Here is an 18,786-nt window from a genome sequence, read left to right on the forward strand (position 1 = left end):
AAGAAAGGAGACTGCCAGCAAGACTTTTCCAGTTTTTTACTTACCTGTTGCTTGTTTTGGGGTCTATGTATACATGTTGTCACAGTACTGTCTAAATTCACTCACTGTGGTGTTTGTGTTACTTTGTTACTATTCTCACTGTGTGTACTAGTATATTTGTGAGTACATCATTTCCTTTATGTAGAGAGAGTAACCATTGATGAGAAGTGGGTATACCGGACATTGCTAAACCGGCAACCCCCTAGGGTGATACGACCGTGAGGTACTCTCTCTACCCTTCACACTTTTTCTAGTACTCGTTGACCTGTGGTTTTAATTGGTTTTTGTTGATTTACTGAGACACCCTGGCCTAAGGGGTAGTGTGAATGCACACACCCAGGGTATAGAATTAGACACTGCGGTCACTTACCCTTGTTATGGTCAAAAAGTAGATGGTGTGTTGATTGTGGTAGGGCTACATTGTGTTTAACCATAATCCTGGGAATGCACCATAAAGATACACCTTCCCAGGTGAGGCGCAACGAGGAGAAATATCTTTATTTCTCCTCGTTACATCCAAGAGGAATTTTCCTCCCAGGATTGTTTTTGTGCAGGAGGGTGCACCTTCCTGCACAAAGACAATCCCGCAGGTAACACAGGCACCCTTGCACCATAGTGCGCAAGTGCCTGCACTGGCGCTAGGCTGCCAAAAGGGCGCCAGCGCAGGGAAAAAGGCAGGAATGCGTTGTAATGCCTTAAATATAGGGCATTCCTGCCCTTTCTTTGTCACGCAGTGCAGCGCAGCGCAGCGCAACAAGGTGACTTGCTGTGCTGCACTGCATGACAAGTTTGCAAATCTACCCCAGAATCTGATTGAGTCGCAATCTGACGTAACTAATTATTATTGATTAGGTAGCTTGAAAAGTGTGACTCAATATGATGGGTCACTGTCACGAAGACAGTACACCACTATGTCTGCGATTTATGTACAATAAAGTAAACTTTTTTCAATGCAGCCAATGGGGAGGCTTAAAAAGGTTTTCTTTTTTTTTTAAATTGCATAACAGTTGGCAGTGATCCACTGGAACACTGCCTGCTCTTCAACAACCGTTTTCTTTTACATTCACAAATTGATCCCTTCTCTTTTACAAATGGGCTACCACCTCCTTTGACATGTGGGTACATTTTCAATGTGACCAGATTTTGATCACAAAACATTGACAAACAAGATACTGATTTGCTTTTTCCAGATGCAGAATCCTATGAAGGGTGGGGGCAGGGCCTAATCAGATGACCCACCACGCTGAGCACGGCCCAAGGCCATGTGCAGTGGGTGGGTCAGACACAAATGAAGATTGGGGTGCAGGTCATGTGCCTCATCTACCATGGCGCTTAGCTGAAGATGTGCAGCGGGGTTTGAACACCATTGGAGGGTGGAGCATAGGGCCTATCTGGAAGGATCACCCTTCACACCATCTCTGCTTCACACAGCAAAAGGCCATGTGCATTGAAAGTTGTCTGCCCACGGAGAGTGAGGCAGAAAGAAAGAGAAACAAGATCAAAATGTATATATTTGTTTTCACGGTAGTAACAAATAGAAACAAATGAAAGGGAATCAAAAGTGTTATAATTGTACTACTGAACCAAATCTTTCTGTCTGTTCCACCTCTTTCGCTCTGTTGGCCTACAGGTTTAGTAAAGAGGAGAGACATCTTGAAATTAGCAGATGTGAAGACCTTTCGGTTCGTAGACACTATGAAAACAAAGTGACCAGGTTAAAAAAACATAAATGAACTTTGAGGTGTGATATTTCTGATGTCATTTATAAAGAATGTTTATCCTGAATGCATTACTTAGAAAGTATTTATATGAATTTGTATTATCCAGTCAACATTGTTACTCAGGTACCTGAATTCAGAAGAATAAAAGACTGAGTTGATCTTGCCAGAATTTGAAACTGCAACTTACATATCACACACAAATCTCTCGAACTTGCTAAGCTCATCTTGCTAAGCTATTTACTGGGTTGAGTCTTGAAAATAGCAATGATAGGTTGAATACATTGCGTATGGGTAAACATCTCTCAACCCAACACAGTGTTTAAGACTTATGGATACCCTTGTGGAAAGAAGGCATGCGGAGCAGATGGTGACCTTTATTTATAAACAAAGAAATGGCTTATCGCCAGATATGATTACAGTAATTTTCGAGTAAATAATGGTGCTAGGAATAAAGTACATAATATATCGACATAGGAGGGTGATGAAGGAATTTTTTCACCACAGTTACATGTTCTCCATAATATGCCTGGTATTCTCTCTCCTGGTGGTTCCGAATAAACTTCCAGTGAATGCAAACAATCACTCATGAAATAACTTTTACCAGGTTGCTATTGATTTTTCCTCTATGTGTCTATCATTTTGAATACCTCTAAGCTTCTAATTGCTCCCAATCGTGCCCTAAAATAATGCTCTTCCTTCTGAATCCAAATAAATGTTCTTATCATTCAAACATTATTTTCCCGCAGTAATCACAGTGATGAAGATGACCTACCTCCGGCCCTGGCAGCAGTAGCAGCTGAAGCCGCAGCAGAGGCGGCGGCAGCGGCGGCGGCAGCAGCGGCAGCAGAAGCTGAAGCAGCATCACCGAGGTCACAAAGAAATGATGTGCCGCATTCAACAGATAGGCAAAACCAGCCCTCACCAAGTGAAAAGGTACAGCAAGGAGATGTGGAATGTAATTAAAGGGTAGATATTGGGGGGAATGCTAAGGGCACATGATCAGTTGGCAGGCCACCCAGCACAGGTTCATGATTTTTACAAAGGTTACCGACATGCAGTTTCTATTTTTTGGGTGTTACCAATAACAATGTCAAATATCAGAAATCATGCTTTGGGAAAGTCAATTGTTCTCACCTAAAAGAAGCAAGTTCAGATTCATTGACTTTACAGATGTTTGTCTGCTTGAAACAAAAATTCACCAGTGTCACTAGCCACGTGCCCACATGAACAGGCAAGGGCGACCACCATTAATTGCTTTTTCATTATGATACATAACCATTTTAAGATGGTCACTGGTGCATGAGCACCTCCTTGTAAAATCCAATAAAATAAAAAAAAGAGGGAGTAGACGGTGGGGTGTGAGGGGGCAGGAAGGATTTCTAACCAGACAAGGGCCTGAGAAAGAATGTGAAAAAAGTTGTTGAAATAGTTCCCTTGCGTCAGCAGTGGAAGGATACAACTCATCCAAATCAAACCATAGGAAAAAAAAATAATCAAGTGGCAGGGCAAACAAAACCATAAGAAGGAAAGCTATAAGAAGTAGGAGTAAGCTGATATAGACGAGCAAACCATTGAATCATGAGCAAGTACCTAACTCTTGGCTCAAACTAAGTATATGTTAAAGTTTGGCATAGGATGCCATTTGCGACAAAAGCAAATGCAGTCAGCAGTCGCACTGCAACAAAAACTGCCCTCTCAATGAAGATCTAAAACATTTTACCTGATGTCAAGCACCTTAGGTCAGGATGTGTACTTCGTCCAAGTGAAAGAATTGCTTAGATTTGGTGTGAGTTTTAACATAACTGCTTAAGTCAGTTAGGCGATTGTAAAATATAAAGATAAAAATATATGATAACCAATACAATACTACAATGCTAAAAACAACAATAAAACAGATTCCCCAAATTGCACATTCCATACTTATAGCTATTTAAAATATTCATTTTTCGAGCGTCCACCCTAACAGGTATGTGTATCCCCTGCACGGCCGGTATAACAAGGTATGATAAAACCATCAAAGGAGTCAGTTAAAATGACAGGTTCCCCCTTACTCAGGAATCTAGTTCAATAACATTCACATACATTCATCATTATTCCCTATAAAGCCTCATTCAAGTTAATGCTTCCTTTTTTTTCCATAACTGCTTAAGGTATGCGGCCTATATAGAATTAATACGTTCAACCTTTCCTCCTTATGCAGCAGTATGTAGTTGGAATAGTCCTCAATGACTCACCAGAAAATAGTACGCCTATGTATGTTGGCCTCTGCTGCAAAGCCATTCCTAGACCTTCATGGCCTGTGAAGGTGTTAATTAGCGACACGCATTCTTCCAATACAATGTCTGCCACATGTAGCTGGTGAGTTCTTGGAAATTCAGTGGTCATTTTGCCAGATATTTTCATGTAGCAAAACAGAGGGGACTTATATTTGCAAATTGACTGTTGTTATTTTTAATTACTAGGTTGCTAGGTAATTTAAAAGGTGATGGCTGGAAGATTTTGAATCATTCTCAGTGCAAAATTCTCTGGGTTAAATTCCACCTGCTTGTTTTGTTATAGACAGAACCAGCTAGGTGTAATCATTTCTGACCTCGTCCCAGAAAAGCAGTATAGTCTAAGTTGTTTGGCGAGGTAGTATTTACAAGGAAAACAAGCGACTCCAGATGAGGCTCTGCTTTACTGGTATCTATTGCTGCGGAGCATCCTGTGCCATCATGGCATAGGGAGCAGTATAAATTCCTGGTTTGGTGAGCCCAGTTCATTGCAGGACATTTCTCTGAAAAAAGCTCATCAAATTGTAATACAACATCAGATCTCAGGGCTTTCTAGAATCTGTCACAATAATGCTTTTTTTATCAGGATTGAGCACACAGATCCCTCAACAGCGTGGCTGGAAGTTTTCAGACATCATTTCACTACTTTTGCTAAATTCCTTCTACACAAGTGTAAGTGTTTGATTTCTTCAGGGTTTTCAGGAAGGCTACTTAAAAGCATATCAAAACTTGCTTGTTAAATGCTATGTTAGCTTTCTCGGTGTGGAGCTTAACATGTTTAATTTCATTGATTTCAGTTGTTATCGATATTTAGTAGTGAATTTTGTTTCTTTCAATATTTTTCTAATATTTGAGCGTGTACTGTGTGCATGTGAATTTAGAATTAAGGGCATGATTCACAAAAATTGAAATGGTTGAAGTGCATGTATTATCCAATGATTTATGTAGTTTTCCACTATTTAAGGCAGTCATAAATAATCCCAGGAGACCGGCTTGAAATCTATGCAGCTGGTACATTTCCTTGACCTTGCATAAACCTCCTCCTCTATATTTGTTCTTGTGAGTTGATAGCACTGTAGACAACCTGCAAATGTAACCATTGCAAACATGCTGTCTCCAACCTCCACTGAAAATATAGTGGTGTTTTAGAGTTTAGCAAACCTACGAGTACGTCCGTAAATTGACAGTGATCCCACCTGCCAAACTTGTGATTACTCCACTGTATTTTCAGTTGGGTGTGCATTGGGTTACACCAGTGGAGTGTCCGCAGTTGTAAGAGTAAACCCTAAACTTTGAAGACTATGCAGCACATGACTGCCAATCACAGAGTTACTCATTGCACTCTATTTCGAGAGGGACGCCAGTTTCTTATTTTTTACCCAGGAGTGCCATTTGTGGCATAGTTGCCCAGGTACTGAAAATGCCCCCATGGCTGCCCAAGTGCAGGGAGAAAATAGACGGTGGCCCTGATTTCAAGTTGGACAGAAAAGAAGGTTTGGTAAACTTGTACCCAATTTTACAATTATCATTAGATAAAATCTCCCGTGGACTTACAAAAATTACTTAATTACGAGGTTTTTAGGGGGGCTTCAAGATAACCTCACCATAACGCTTTATTTGACAGATATGTGATAATAGCAATACAAAAACAATACCAATTTGCAGATAAAATAAATATTACATAAAACAATATAATTCAAGTATGAGTTCCAATTCATTGCAGCATATGAGAAGATAATAAATAAAATAATGGGCAACAAGATAAAACTAGTATCAAAACATTTTGCTAAAAGCTAGGGTTTGGTATTCAAGACTAATCACATACTCTAGATACAGACATACAACAGAATGCATTTCCCCAACAATTCCAATGGTTCTCAAAGAGCTACACATAGTGGCTCATATCAATTGATTACTTGTACCAGCTGGAGTGTTATAAAGGGTTTTCTACAGCAGCCAGCACCCTTGTGTAATGAACCACATCTTTCACAGTAACTTTGCTACTGCACGTGCATAAATAAGTCTAGCGTGTGATCGGTGTATTCAGAGGGGAATGGCACTGCTACGTGTCCCCAATGTCCTACAAATCGGTTTGATACATGTCTTGCGAGGAACTGCATACCTCGGAGAGGCAAATAAAACATGCCCAATGGATTCAGATGACACATTACATGTTGACGCAATGCATTTCTTCCAGGGATCCAGCCTTTGGTAAATGATCTAAGAGGCAAGCGTCCTACCCTGAATTTGAAATATAATTTCAAGTCAAGGGGTACCGTGATTGCATCCTGATAAGAATCCAAGGTGTTGATGGATTCAAAATCAAAGACATTTACAGTCAAGGTGCTGCTAATACTCACTCTAACCACTTTTTCAGCTACCCATAACCAGTAACGTTTCTTTATTATCTCGGCCGACAAGATTGGGTTAGAATGGGGATTGTCCCAGAGTTCACCAAGACCTATAGCTGATAATAAATTGTGGGCATGCTTCAGCCAGACAAACGTATGGAATGTATTAGCCTCTATGACATTCATTAAAGCTGAAACATCCTGAGCTAACTCTGGTTAGGTCCATAACCTCCTCCAGAACAACAGTGGACAGAGTCTAGCTCTATCTGCCAAAGATTGCCTGCCTATGTCCATCATCAGGGGCTTAAGTGGGGTGCTCTGCTGTAATAGAATCAAGTTTCTTAGGAATCTGTTTTCAGTGCTAGTTAGCCAATCCATCTTAGTAAAACCTCACAGCTCTAAACCATAAAAGGCTGAACTGACTGATTTGGCATTGTATATTTGTAATACAATACTGGTGTAATAGGTTTGGTGAAAGAGCAAATATGTTCTTTAGTGATGGTGCCTGTGACTTGCCTATGTTTCAGGGTCAAACGTTCCACCTGGTACTTCCATGTTAAGTTAGAATAGAGTAACCCCCAGATAGCTAAAAGACTCAACACTTTCAATGGGCATACGCCCCAACTCAAAGCTACCTCTAAAGGATCTATGTTTATTATATGCCATAAGCTTCATTTTCGCAAAATTGATTTCCAAACCTCAATTATTACAAAATTCCTCAAAGTGGGATAGAGCGTGTTGAAGACAGTCGGAGTTTTTTAAATTAATAAAGTGTCATCTGCGAAGAGCAGAGTCAATCTTTTTAGACCAGCCAGAGTTGGGGCATCAATTGAAAATTATGACAGATGTTGAACGACATCATTAAGATATTTGGAAAACAAGATGGGCACCAGGGCACAGCCCTGGCGAACACTTTTATTGAGAATTGAGAATTGTTCTGTGACTTGGCCCTGAGTGCCCCAGCGAACCTGGGCAAAGTTGCTCTCATCTAGGTGAATCAATAAATTCAAAAGATACCCAGGGATGCCCATATCACCTAACACCTGCCTACTCCGAGGAACTAGGTCAAAAGCTGATTTGAGGTCAACGAAGTCAACATACAAGCTGACTCCACCAATACTGGGACCACTTGGCTCTCTCCTGTAAGAAAATATCAGCTGGGATGCCGCCTAACCTATGTACCCTGCATCTGGTAATAGCATTCAAGGCTGAGGAGAAATCGGCTAGATCAAAAAGGGAGTCAGATGGGATAACATAGTCTTCTAAGGGTAAAGCTCTTGACAAGTTAGCCTGCTCATTGAGAAGTAGGCTTACTGAATAGAGGTTAGAAAATAGGCAACCCAGGCGGATGGCCTGTGAGGGGGTTTTGCACAAGCATCTCTCTCCCACTTTACAAGGGCCCAATACCTAGTGGGATCCTTGACAGCACAGGCCGCTGTCAGGTTCTGCCATTTTCCTTCATCCTGTATTTTCTTAGCCTTTTCCTGAGCCCTTTGATATGTCTCCTTGTCCAAACGAATTTGTGGGACATCCTGCAATCCAATTGTTTCAGCCAGAAATCTGCGTGACGATCTGCACTCCTTATTGAACCAACTGTTTTCTATAGGGAGATTTCTTTTGTGTCCTTGATGGGAACTAATACGTGGTCCGCAATTCTCTTGAAAAATGTATTTTGAATGACTGTCATTGTTGCACCACAAGCTAAGGAAGAGGGAGTGAGTCATTTCTGTTAAACAGTCCTGAAGGTCCTTATTTATTTGTTGCAGAATGTCAGGTGACTCTGCAACTTGAAGCCACTTTAATCCTCACGTTAGAGGACATAACATTCCTTGTGTGGGAAAGCGGGTGTTGGTAATTTTGACATTTTAAACAGATAAAATAAAAAAAAAGGCATGGGGATTATGATCATTTTCTACCCTGCTGGCAACCTTCATGTCTACACCAGAGGACCACAGACCAAGATCTATTAGAAAATAGTATACGCGACTGGAATTGATAAAATTATCATAAGTAAGTAACAACCTCATTCCTGTCCAAATTAGTTCTGCCATTAGTGGCTCATAGGCAATAATCCAGCATAAAGGCCTTCATTTGCAAAGCAGCCTCTATCCATTTCCATATGGGTTTCGAGATATCAATTGTACCATGTGAAATTTTTCTGCATCTGAATTTTCTGGGTCTGATTTTACAACATGTGGTTTATGCAGCCAGAACAACAAATGGACAGAAGCACACATGTGGAAACACCTTGTCAACATTGAATTTCCATCCATTTGTTTATGCAAAAAGAAAGCAAAGGGGGAAGCTAGTTAAACATCAGGACAAATAATTAGTTTGTCCAAACAAAATCAATCAATTAAAGAACAGAAGTAGCAGATGCATACAATACAGAAATAAAATCTTAGATAAAAGTACCCCAAATGTTATCCAATTTCATTAATATACGTACTCCTCTTATTTTAGCTAATGAGGACTCCATAGCATATGTTTCTTTAACCAAAGACCACCATTCCATAATGTGGGGTGGATTCCGTGATATCCACACCCGAGCAATAATCAATCTAGCACATGCGAGTAGAATAGTTATAAGATCTTTCTGTGAGCTATTCAGAGTATGTACACCTAGCAATACTATTGATGCACTGAGAGAGAGAGGTCTAGCAAGTTTTTGATTCAGAACCTGTTAAACTTCTAGCCAGAGCTCAGTCAATTCTGGACATGAGAATAACATATGTTCTAAATCGGCCGCTCTTAAATCGCATTTGGGGCATTTAGACCGATCGCTAGTTGGGCTATTTAGAGACATTTTGATATTCTTTATGGTGTATAATACAGAAAGCATATTGTTTTATACTGTTGTAGCCTTAGACTAGAAGACTGGACTGACCTATTGATACTGCCAAAAGCGACTGAGATCTGATTAACAGTTATATTTGTACCCAATCTTATACTCCATTTCTCTGCCAGTTTCACACAGTCATCGGCTTTATAGGAATTGAGACATCTATAGCCCTCGCTAATTAATGATTTAATCTTGGCGGAATAGAAACAATTCCAAATATCTGAGTCTGAGATCTTTCTCAGATTCATACTACGTATAAAATAATCTTGAATTTGTAAATATTTAAACCGCATAGCTTCAGTCAAATTATAAAGGATCTTTAATATCTCAAAATCCATAAAGCCATTATTACCGTAAAGGTCCCCCAAGGTTTTTATTCCAGAAATAGCCCAGATATTGCAAGCCCCATCATGAAACATTTCAGGAAGTTCTGGTTTGCCCCACAAAGGGAGTTTAGGATGAAAAAACGTAGTCTTGCATATAGTGAGAATCAAAAAACAAATTTGAACACACTCTCTTGCGGTCTTAAATTTGACCCTTTTAAAGTAATTAGGGTCATTCACTTTAGCTAAAAACATATTGGAGTCCTCTCCTAACATAAATTTGTAAAAATAATATTGGTTATTTGGATTAAGTAGGCTACGGAGACGACCAAGAAGAGCTGCGAAAAAATATAACCGAAAATCAGGAAAGTTAAGCCCCCCTTGCTTTGACGAAAGCTTGAGCAAAGCAGTTGATCAACAGGCTTTTTTATACCCCCAAATGTAGCTGCTAAAGATCTTGTCTAACCTTTTAAAAAAAGAATTATTAACACGTAATGGGAAGGACCTGAATAAATAAAGAAATGTAGGTAGTACCTTCATTTTAATTAGATTGATCCGGCCAATAATGCTAAGCGGCACCTTATCCATTTTTTTAGTATAACGACTGTTTCTTTAAGTAAAGTCTCATAATTGAGTACAACTATTTCGCTTATTTTAGGAGAGATGTTAACACCTAAATATGTAGCTGTTCTATATACCCCTTGTACTGGGACCTGGGATTTATAATTCATTAATATCTGTGTTTTATTGGTGTTTAATTTGTATCCGGACACTGCCCCGAACATGCTGGCCTCCTCAATTATTCCATGTAGAGCTTCTACCACATCTGTAGAATATATCGCAATATCATCAGCATAAGCTGTGATTTTTAAAGAGTTCAGGCTGAGATCAAAGGGAGCTATTCGAGATAGAGTCTGTACAGCAGAAAGAAACGGCTCCATAGACAACGCAAACAGCAAGGGTGACAAAGAGCACCCTTGCCGAGTACCCCGAGATATTATAAAACTAGAGGATGTCATCCCTGCATAGCTAATTTTAGCTTTTGGATAATCATATAAAGCTTGTATCCAGCTTAAATATTGACCTTTAAAACCAAGGGCTGTCATTGTTGCCCAGAGATAATCCCACCCCACTCGGTCGAAAGCATTTTCAGCATCCAGCAGTAACATACCGAGTGGGGTGGAATTTATCTCCGCCACGTCGAATGCTGTTATAGCCATGTTTACATGAGCTGTTGTATCTCTGCCCATGACAAATCCGTGCTGTTGGGGGGTTACCAAATGCGGGATAAGTGGCGCTAGTCGTGTAGCTAAAACTTTAGCAAACACTTTTGCGTCACTATTTATGAGTGAGATGGGTCTATATGACCCACACTCATCAGCTGACTTTTTATTTTTTTTAAATACAATCTTTGTAGTATTCCACGAGTTAGGGGCTTTTCCGCCTACGCCAATTGAGCTGACTACCTGACTAAAGAGTGGGAGTAATTCGTCAGTACAAAGTTTGTATAATTCTAGTGGTAGCGTGTCTTCCCCAGCAGCTTTGCCCGATGGCAAGGCAGCAATTGCAAGTCTAATCTCTGACATAGTTATATTCTCTGTCAATAAATCAAATCCTTCTATTTCCCTATTCTTTATTATATTAGCATTCAAGTACCTTTGTATGTTATTCATAGTAGGATGACTTTCTGGAGTATACTTGGCTCTATATTAATTGATGAATTGCTCCAATATCTGTACAGGTTGGCTACATACCAAATTATTAGGTCCCTTTATTTTCTTTAGCAATGTTTTAGCATTATCGTCTGCGACTTTATATGCTAAAATTTTACCAATTGTATCCCCGCTCTCGTATTGAGACAGATGATATTTATGCAATTTTACACTGCTTTTTTCTCTAAATGTGGCTTTCAGAGCAGATTTAAAATTCACCAGCTTATAACCCAGTTCACTACATTATTTGAGCCCTGACATAAAGCCTCCGCTAATTGGTTTTCCAGTGACAATATATCAGTGATCATCGTTTTGGTTGCTTTCTTACATTCTAGGTTCTGACTCCAAACAAACTGTTTCGTAAACCCCCTTATACTGGCCTTACAAGTATCCCATACCACAGTAGGTAGAGCAGAATTAATATTTATTTCGATGAACTCTATCAGATGTTTCTTAAATGTAAGATAAACTCTTTGTTTGATAATAAATATCTAGGGAACGAAAATAGCCTTGGGCCCTGCCTTTTTGGTGAAATATTGAAGGAGAGAAGGATTGGATTGTGGTCAGAGATGACCCTTGGGCATATCTCCATAATGCGGGTTTCTAAAATCTTATCAGAAGCCCAAGCCATATTGATGCGTGTTCATAGCTTATGTGGTGCAAAATAGTAGGTATACCCTGCTACATTAGGGTGGATTGTGCGCCATGCATCCTTTATGTTGTGTATGCGTCCCAATTTTATAATAGCGGCTCGAGACCTGCGCATCCGTTTAAAAGCTCCCCGTCTAGTGGTATCTATGTCATAATTCATTATGCAATTAAAATCCCCCATAATTATACACTCTCCTTCCCATTCAAACAGTTCCATGTTCAACCAGTCAGTAATAGAAGGATCATCAGTATTCGGTCCATATATAACACAAAATACATCATTACAGTTTTCCAAAACTAATTGAGCAATAGCCCATCTTCCCCCATTATCTACGGCAGTTTTAACAACTTCTACTCTAAATTGTTTCTGTTTCAAAATAGCAACACCTCGTATTAAGACATTCAATGCTGAACAAACTATTACTTCATAGCCTAATTGCCCCAGTAACTTTCGGTCTTTATGGGAGATATGAGTCTCTGATAGTAAAGCTATTTGAGGGTTGTACATTCTTAGCTCCTCATAAACTAGTCGTCTCTTATTTCTACTATTGAGACCTGCTACATTCCAGGCCAAGCTTCTCAATCGATACATCTCATTAATGTGTTGTCCCCTTCCAGTCTAACCGTACAAATAGCTGTCTCCCTATTACCAGATTTTACAAACCTCATTCTCATGCTGTTAGTTTTAAAATTTGTACCCCCCTCCTGGAGCCAACCCCCCCTGCGCCCACCCACCCCATACCCCACCCCCTTGTCCCTTGGGGGAGGATACCCCTCTATACCCTGCTGCTGCTGACTGGGCATCCCTGCAGAGTAGCAGCATCGGAGGTCACCCCTGCAACCCTGCATAAATGCAGAAAGGAAAAAGAGAAAAAAGAAAAGAAAAAAAAGGAAAAGAAAAAACTGTCTAAAAATTTTCGGGTAAATTGTAATTTATTATAATTATACGTAGCTAAAAAAGGAGAGAAAAATACTATATTGACTAAGAGGGGACCTAACCTAAGAATCCCAGAGCAGAAGAATAAAGGAGTAAGAATAGAAAAAAACAGATCCCATTGAGTATGCCCTTCATAAAGGCCTTCATAAAGCTGAATACATAGGCATTAAGTTGCAGAGTTATTAATCTCTAATATACTGAGCAAGCATCTTTGCCCCCCCCCCACCGTGGCTTCAAGATGTTAATTTAGAGAGTGCTTGCTCCGCTTCCTTGTCATCCGTAAAAAAAATATGTATGACCACCCTTCACTACTTTTAAACGAGCGGGTTCTTGGAGGAAGGCTTGCCCCCCCCAAAGATTTAAACCGATCTATAAGCTGGTGTAACTTCCAGCGTCTTTCCATCGTTGCTTTACTTAGATCGTATCGTACAAAGAAGGAGACAGATTCTATTGTGACAGGAGAATTAGGTCTAGCTTTCAATGAGACTGCCTGTCTCAATAAGAAATCCCAAAATAAATCAAGAAAGGACGAAGGAATTGCCCCCCCTTGTTTCTCTGGTTAAACGGTAGTCTATGGACTCTTTGGAGCTGTGAGTCCCAGTCCCAATCAGACAGATCCGGGACAGCCTTCTGGAACAATTGGACTACATATGCCCTCGGGTCTGCCCCTTCTGACTCTTCTGGTATTCCAAAGAGTCTGAGCTTTTGTCTCCTTTGCCGATTCTCCATATCTTCCAGCTTGATTTGTAGACTCCCAATCTGTGCCTGATGTTTATTTGCCAAAGTCTCCTGGATTATTCCACCAAGCTTGCCAGCCATCTCCTGTAAGGAATTTTGCATTTTGCTATTATCTTCCCTCAACTGCAGGAAGTGTTGTTGTGCTTCTTGTCGGTGATCAGTCAATGTCTGTAGTATCAGACTAAGTGGGGAATGAGTATCTTCTGAATCGTCAGGAGCAATAGCACTGGTTGTACTGGTTGTAGGCGGAGTTGTAAGCAGGGTGGCCACTTGGGTTGAATCGGAGCTTGAAAAATGATTGTTTATCCCTAGAGCAACCACTGAGGCGGACCCTAGTATAGTTACTACTGTTGCTGCTGTCGTAGTTCTAGATGCAACTATAGGCTGATTCCCCTCTGATAAAGCTTGTTTTGTACCTACATGCACGCTGGGTAGAGAAGGTAGAAGAGCCATTAGATAAAGGGCAGTCTTTCAGATAATCTCCCTCCGTGGGACTAGTGCCGGAGAGGCGCAATGCCATATTCTTAACCCCACCTTTTGCTTGGATCCACTTCCGAAGAGGGCTTTTATTGACAATAAGTTTCCCTCGTAATGTTGAGGTAGAAATAGAAGTGTTAGCAATGTTGAGATTTTTCCTTTTCTTTAATTTGTTCTTTGCTTTAATCTTCCCCTTCTTACAGCCAGAAGATCTAGCTGCGTCTGCTGGGGAGCTAGCCGAGTCTTCCACCTCTTCAGTAAATTCCTCATAGTCTTCGTTAGAACATACCTCGCCCCCTTCACCAGTAGCATCAGTCATCTCATCTGTAGTCAGAGATAACCTCTGCCGTTAAATGCACCCCTGAATTGTCCCCCTCAGGCTCAGCCGAAGATAACATAGAAGGACACCCCATATTTAATGTTTTTGACGTCATTATCAGATCTGTTTCCAAAAGAGATTCAGATAATGATTTATCTGGCTCATCTAATGGCTCTGTATATGTTTCTGTCAGTTTGATAGTTCTCAAGTCAATAATATTCGTTTTTTCGGAATTTCCGGGATCATTCTGGCCCCTCAAGCTTACATCCCCAGCCTTGATTGTTTTAACCCCTGTGGTAAGCTTCGAAATATTAGGCACTTCTGACCGCTTAACTGAGGGAGAACTAGGATTAGGGCGGTTACTTGTGGGCTGAGCCAGAGTAGTAACATTGTTGCAGATCTTCACAGGGGTAATGGCTGTATTTGCAGAATCATCAAGGATTTTATTAGCGGCAACATTGTTTCCTGCAGTGAACTTTCCGCCGTTGACAGCTAAAGAGTCAATTGAGGCAAGAAATAATGGGGTGCGGATCAGCTGCTTACTGGATTGCTGGCCATTTTTCCCCAGAGGTAGTAGTACCGTTCCTGCCTTTACCGCCGTTGCCGCCATTACCGCGGAGTCCGCTCCTTCAGTGATAGAAGCTGGCTCGGATGTGGCGGCGTTTCTTCCCGCTCGGGTGCCCCTGGAGACATTCTTAGGCGCCATCCTAACTCATGGCGCTGGAGACATTGAGGCCTTGTCAGAAAGCGTTGCAGCCAGAGCTGCTGGAGCGACCGACAGTGCGAGACTCGGCCAACCATGCCCCGACCAACGAAGCAGCCGCGGGATCGACAGACGAGCAGCCCGCAGCAACCACCCGAGTCGTCCTTCACGGAAGCGCAGTATCCGCCGCAGGAACACAGAGGCACAAGGCGAGTTATTCTATTTTCTTCTTCTTTTTCCTTTCCTTTAAAGACTTAAATTGAGACTATGGCTGAAAAGCCATCACTAGACAAGCCTCAATCTGTGTTTCTCGTGGGAGCAGGGGACCTCCGACCTGGCTGCAACTCCGTGGCATCTTTAGCCCGCCAACTTGCTCCTCCTCCTCATTAGCCTTCAATACTACGGTTCCTGAGTGAAAAAAGTACAAATTCACTGAATCTGAATTTCACGTTGTGGCAGTGGGTGTTATCAAACGGTCGGGCTGATGGGATTTTTGATGTAAAACACTAGTGCTAATACTTGAGGGAAGATCTGAGAGCAGATAACAGCTAAAATGAATGCAGTCTCATTCATTGCACGAACTATAGAATATTGCAAGAAACGATTCCAAGATTTGAAGATACATATTATTCTTGGAATTAGAATTCTCGTCACTGGATGAGTACCACCTCCAGAACTTAAGTTCACACCATGGGAAGAACACGTCTGGTGCATCATCATCAACACTGCAAGCTGTATGGATGGAAGATGGAGCAGAACCTGAACAAATAGAGGAGTCTGTTAATGCTTATATAACCTACACTTATGAAATAAAATAAAGGATAGGCTAGATAATTTTTTTTATCAATAACCATTAAATGAATGCTCAAGATTCAGCAATTGTTCTAAAATAATTTTGCTTGCAGAATGCAACATTCTTTATCTGATAAGAAATAATTCAAGATAAGACAAGATAAAAATATTAATTACATTCCCCCATTAACTTTGCCGGGGAGACAGCAATGGAGCAGGAGGACTTGGAGTAACAGGCTTCCATAACCTATGATCCACCACCACCAATAACAAGACTCCACAAAGCACCATCTTTAAAAAAAAAGTCACTACTGGTTCCAAAATGCTACCTGCTACGAAAACTGTACTGAGCGCTGCAAAAGTGTCCCACCACAACAAAATGGAGCACAACATCTGCCTCCGCTAACTTTTTTCCAACTAACTACCCAGCCGACCTGTGTTTCAATTACTACTGCAACTACTACAGCCATGACCAGGGTAGTGGGTGACAGCAGTGGTCAGGCACAATCAATAATACCGGTTTTGCAGGAATCAGTTAGGGCCATTAACCTACTCAATGACTCCTTTGTTGGCAACACCTCTAACTTCTGCATCTGTCCCACATAACATTGTGTTGGCTGAAGGGGAGGAGGACTAATAAGTAGATAATGTGCCTTTCCAAGAACATGGGTCTGATATAGAATGGAGTTCTTCCTCTCAGGATCAACATCCAGTGACACCTTAGGACATTGCAGCTGTCATAACCACCAGTAGCACTGTAATTCAAAAGCTAGATAATATTTCTAGAAGAGTGGTTGGGGGTTGAATTGAACCACGTAACCCTTCTTGCACAATCAAGACACTACAAATGCTGTTCGCATCCACAAAACAAGCATTTACATTGCAATAGGTCTTGCATTACTGAAAGTTGTTGCTATTTGAGTAGCAAATGATGTTTGTTACATAATTTTTTGGGTCAAAAAATATCCCTGCAGTAGCATAGGTAATAAAATAAAATCCACAAAGCAAGCAAAAATTGCAGCACCACAGGCTGTTAGGTGTCCCTGTGGAGTTGTAAAGGGACCTCTATTAGCCACGTATGGTAGTGCATCCTTAATGCAATTATAAAGAGAAAGATTGCAGCTGAGCAGATGTTTCCATTCGTTTTTATTGGAAGTGAGATTTTTGTAAGCTTGCGCTTTAAAAATGCACCATTGTTGTTTATTTTTATAGTGCATTTTTTAAACTCAAGATCACAAAAATCCCAGTTTTAATAAAAACAAATGGAAAAGTGTACTCATCTGCAATCTTTCTCTTTATAATTGCATTAAGGGTGCATTACCTTATATGGATAATAGAGGTCCCTTTACAATTCCACAGGGACACCTAATAACAGACTATAGTACTGGACCCTTTCCTTTTTTCGTGGATTTTCTTTTATAACTTATGCTCCTGCTGGGATGTTTGTTTCCAAAAAGTAAAATTCCAAGAAATTATATTATTTGCAATGCCAATTGCTCAAACTTTCAGTAATGCGAGACCTATTGCATTGCAAATGCTTTATTTATTTTATTTTTCATATTTCAAACCTTTTTTTTTCTCTATCCTGAGGCTGCACTTTAGAATAGAAAAATGTAAGAAAAAGACACATTTGAGGCCAAAGAGTTTCTTTCTTTTTTGGATCAATTTCACAGAGGAACAAGTAAAGGAAAGGAAAAAGAAATAAGAGCCATTTTTGGAAGTCATGATTTTTAGCAAGTGAGGAGGGTGACTATCTGAACAGCTGGTCCTCCTATCTAAACAGCGGGTGTGTAAAAGTACAGCACAACATACGCAGTTGTATGTTATGCTAAATTCAATGTTTTTCGGAGATTAAATGGTAAAATCCAGAGTTAAGATATAGCAAAAATTAAGTGTAAGGTCATAAAGTGTGCCACCCTTAGACAATACACACACACACAACTTGAGACTGTGGCTAAATGCAGGCGGGGGAAGGGGGTTATAAATCCTCCTGATGGGAAAACCAAGACTGAAAATAGCCCCCAGTAGAGGTGTAAGAGGGTCAGTCAGTGCAAGAGTAACTAGAAAGAGTTGTTGCAATGGAATGGGCAAAACTACACGTTCCAGAATGCAAAGTGGCGCTGAAAGTGATGTATCCGCTGGTCGTACCAAAAGCATCGCGCAAGAAAATCACTGTCCACACTTCTTCTAGGAGCAAGAAAGGCCACTTTATTTTAAGACAGGTGCATAATACATTTCTTTAACACATTAATTATTTATTTATTTTCAAAACATTCCAATCTACACAGTATGCCTAAACATCCCTACCTAACTGAACCCGAAACTAACTCTTGCCGAATACCCCCTGGATTCCCAATGAGCTACCCTTCAGGATGGCCAACCCGCTCCAGGCTGCCCACCCCACTAGCAAAAACCGCCTCCTGAAAGAACCAAGACACCTGTCCTAACCGTGGCAAATCCCGAGGACCAGAGCAGCGCCTAGAGCACCGCTAAGTAAAAAACCCAACTAAGAGAAAAAAGGGGGAGGGTGGGTGGGGCAAAAAAGAACCTCCCTTCCCTAGCCTTCCGCTACGCACTTCCAGCCCGCCTGCCTAATCTCCCCTTATAAACCCCTAATCAACCCCCACCTGTTCCTCCCTCGCGCGAACACACCCAGGGAAAGACCAGCTCGCGCCTGGCTCTCCCTGGGTCCCACCTTGCAGACAGACTTCTAAAATCCATGCATAGCCCATTACTTGAATAGCGAATCCCTGCACTCCGCAGTCATCAGCACACCACCAGGAAGCATCAGCTTTCCTCAATCGCCCTAAATCCGCCATTTTTCCACTACCACAGTTGGAATAAGCAGATGCACAGAGGGCGCCCTCACAGAATGCCATATAAATGTATGACGGGTAAGCAGAGGAAC

At 41.0% G+C, this 18,786-nt stretch overlaps 1 protein-coding gene across 1 annotated transcript in view; it reads left to right on the forward strand.

Annotated features, from left to right (window-relative positions):
• LOC144828117 (band 4.1-like protein 4B) overlaps window positions 1-18,786 on the forward strand; it is a 568,471-nt gene that overhangs the window by 328,189 nt on the left and 221,496 nt on the right. Inside the window, exon 7 of the mRNA XM_078686237.1 lies at window positions 2,507-2,693. Within this exon, the coding sequence (XP_078542363.1) occupies window positions 2,507-2,693 (187 nt within the window). The remainder of the gene's footprint in view (window positions 1-2,506; window positions 2,694-18,786) is intronic.

This window comes from Lissotriton helveticus, chromosome 4_1 (assembly GCF_964261635.1).
Source record: "Lissotriton helveticus chromosome 4_1, aLisHel1.1, whole genome shotgun sequence".
Lineage (NCBI taxonomy): Eukaryota > Metazoa > Chordata > Amphibia > Caudata > Salamandridae > Lissotriton > Lissotriton helveticus.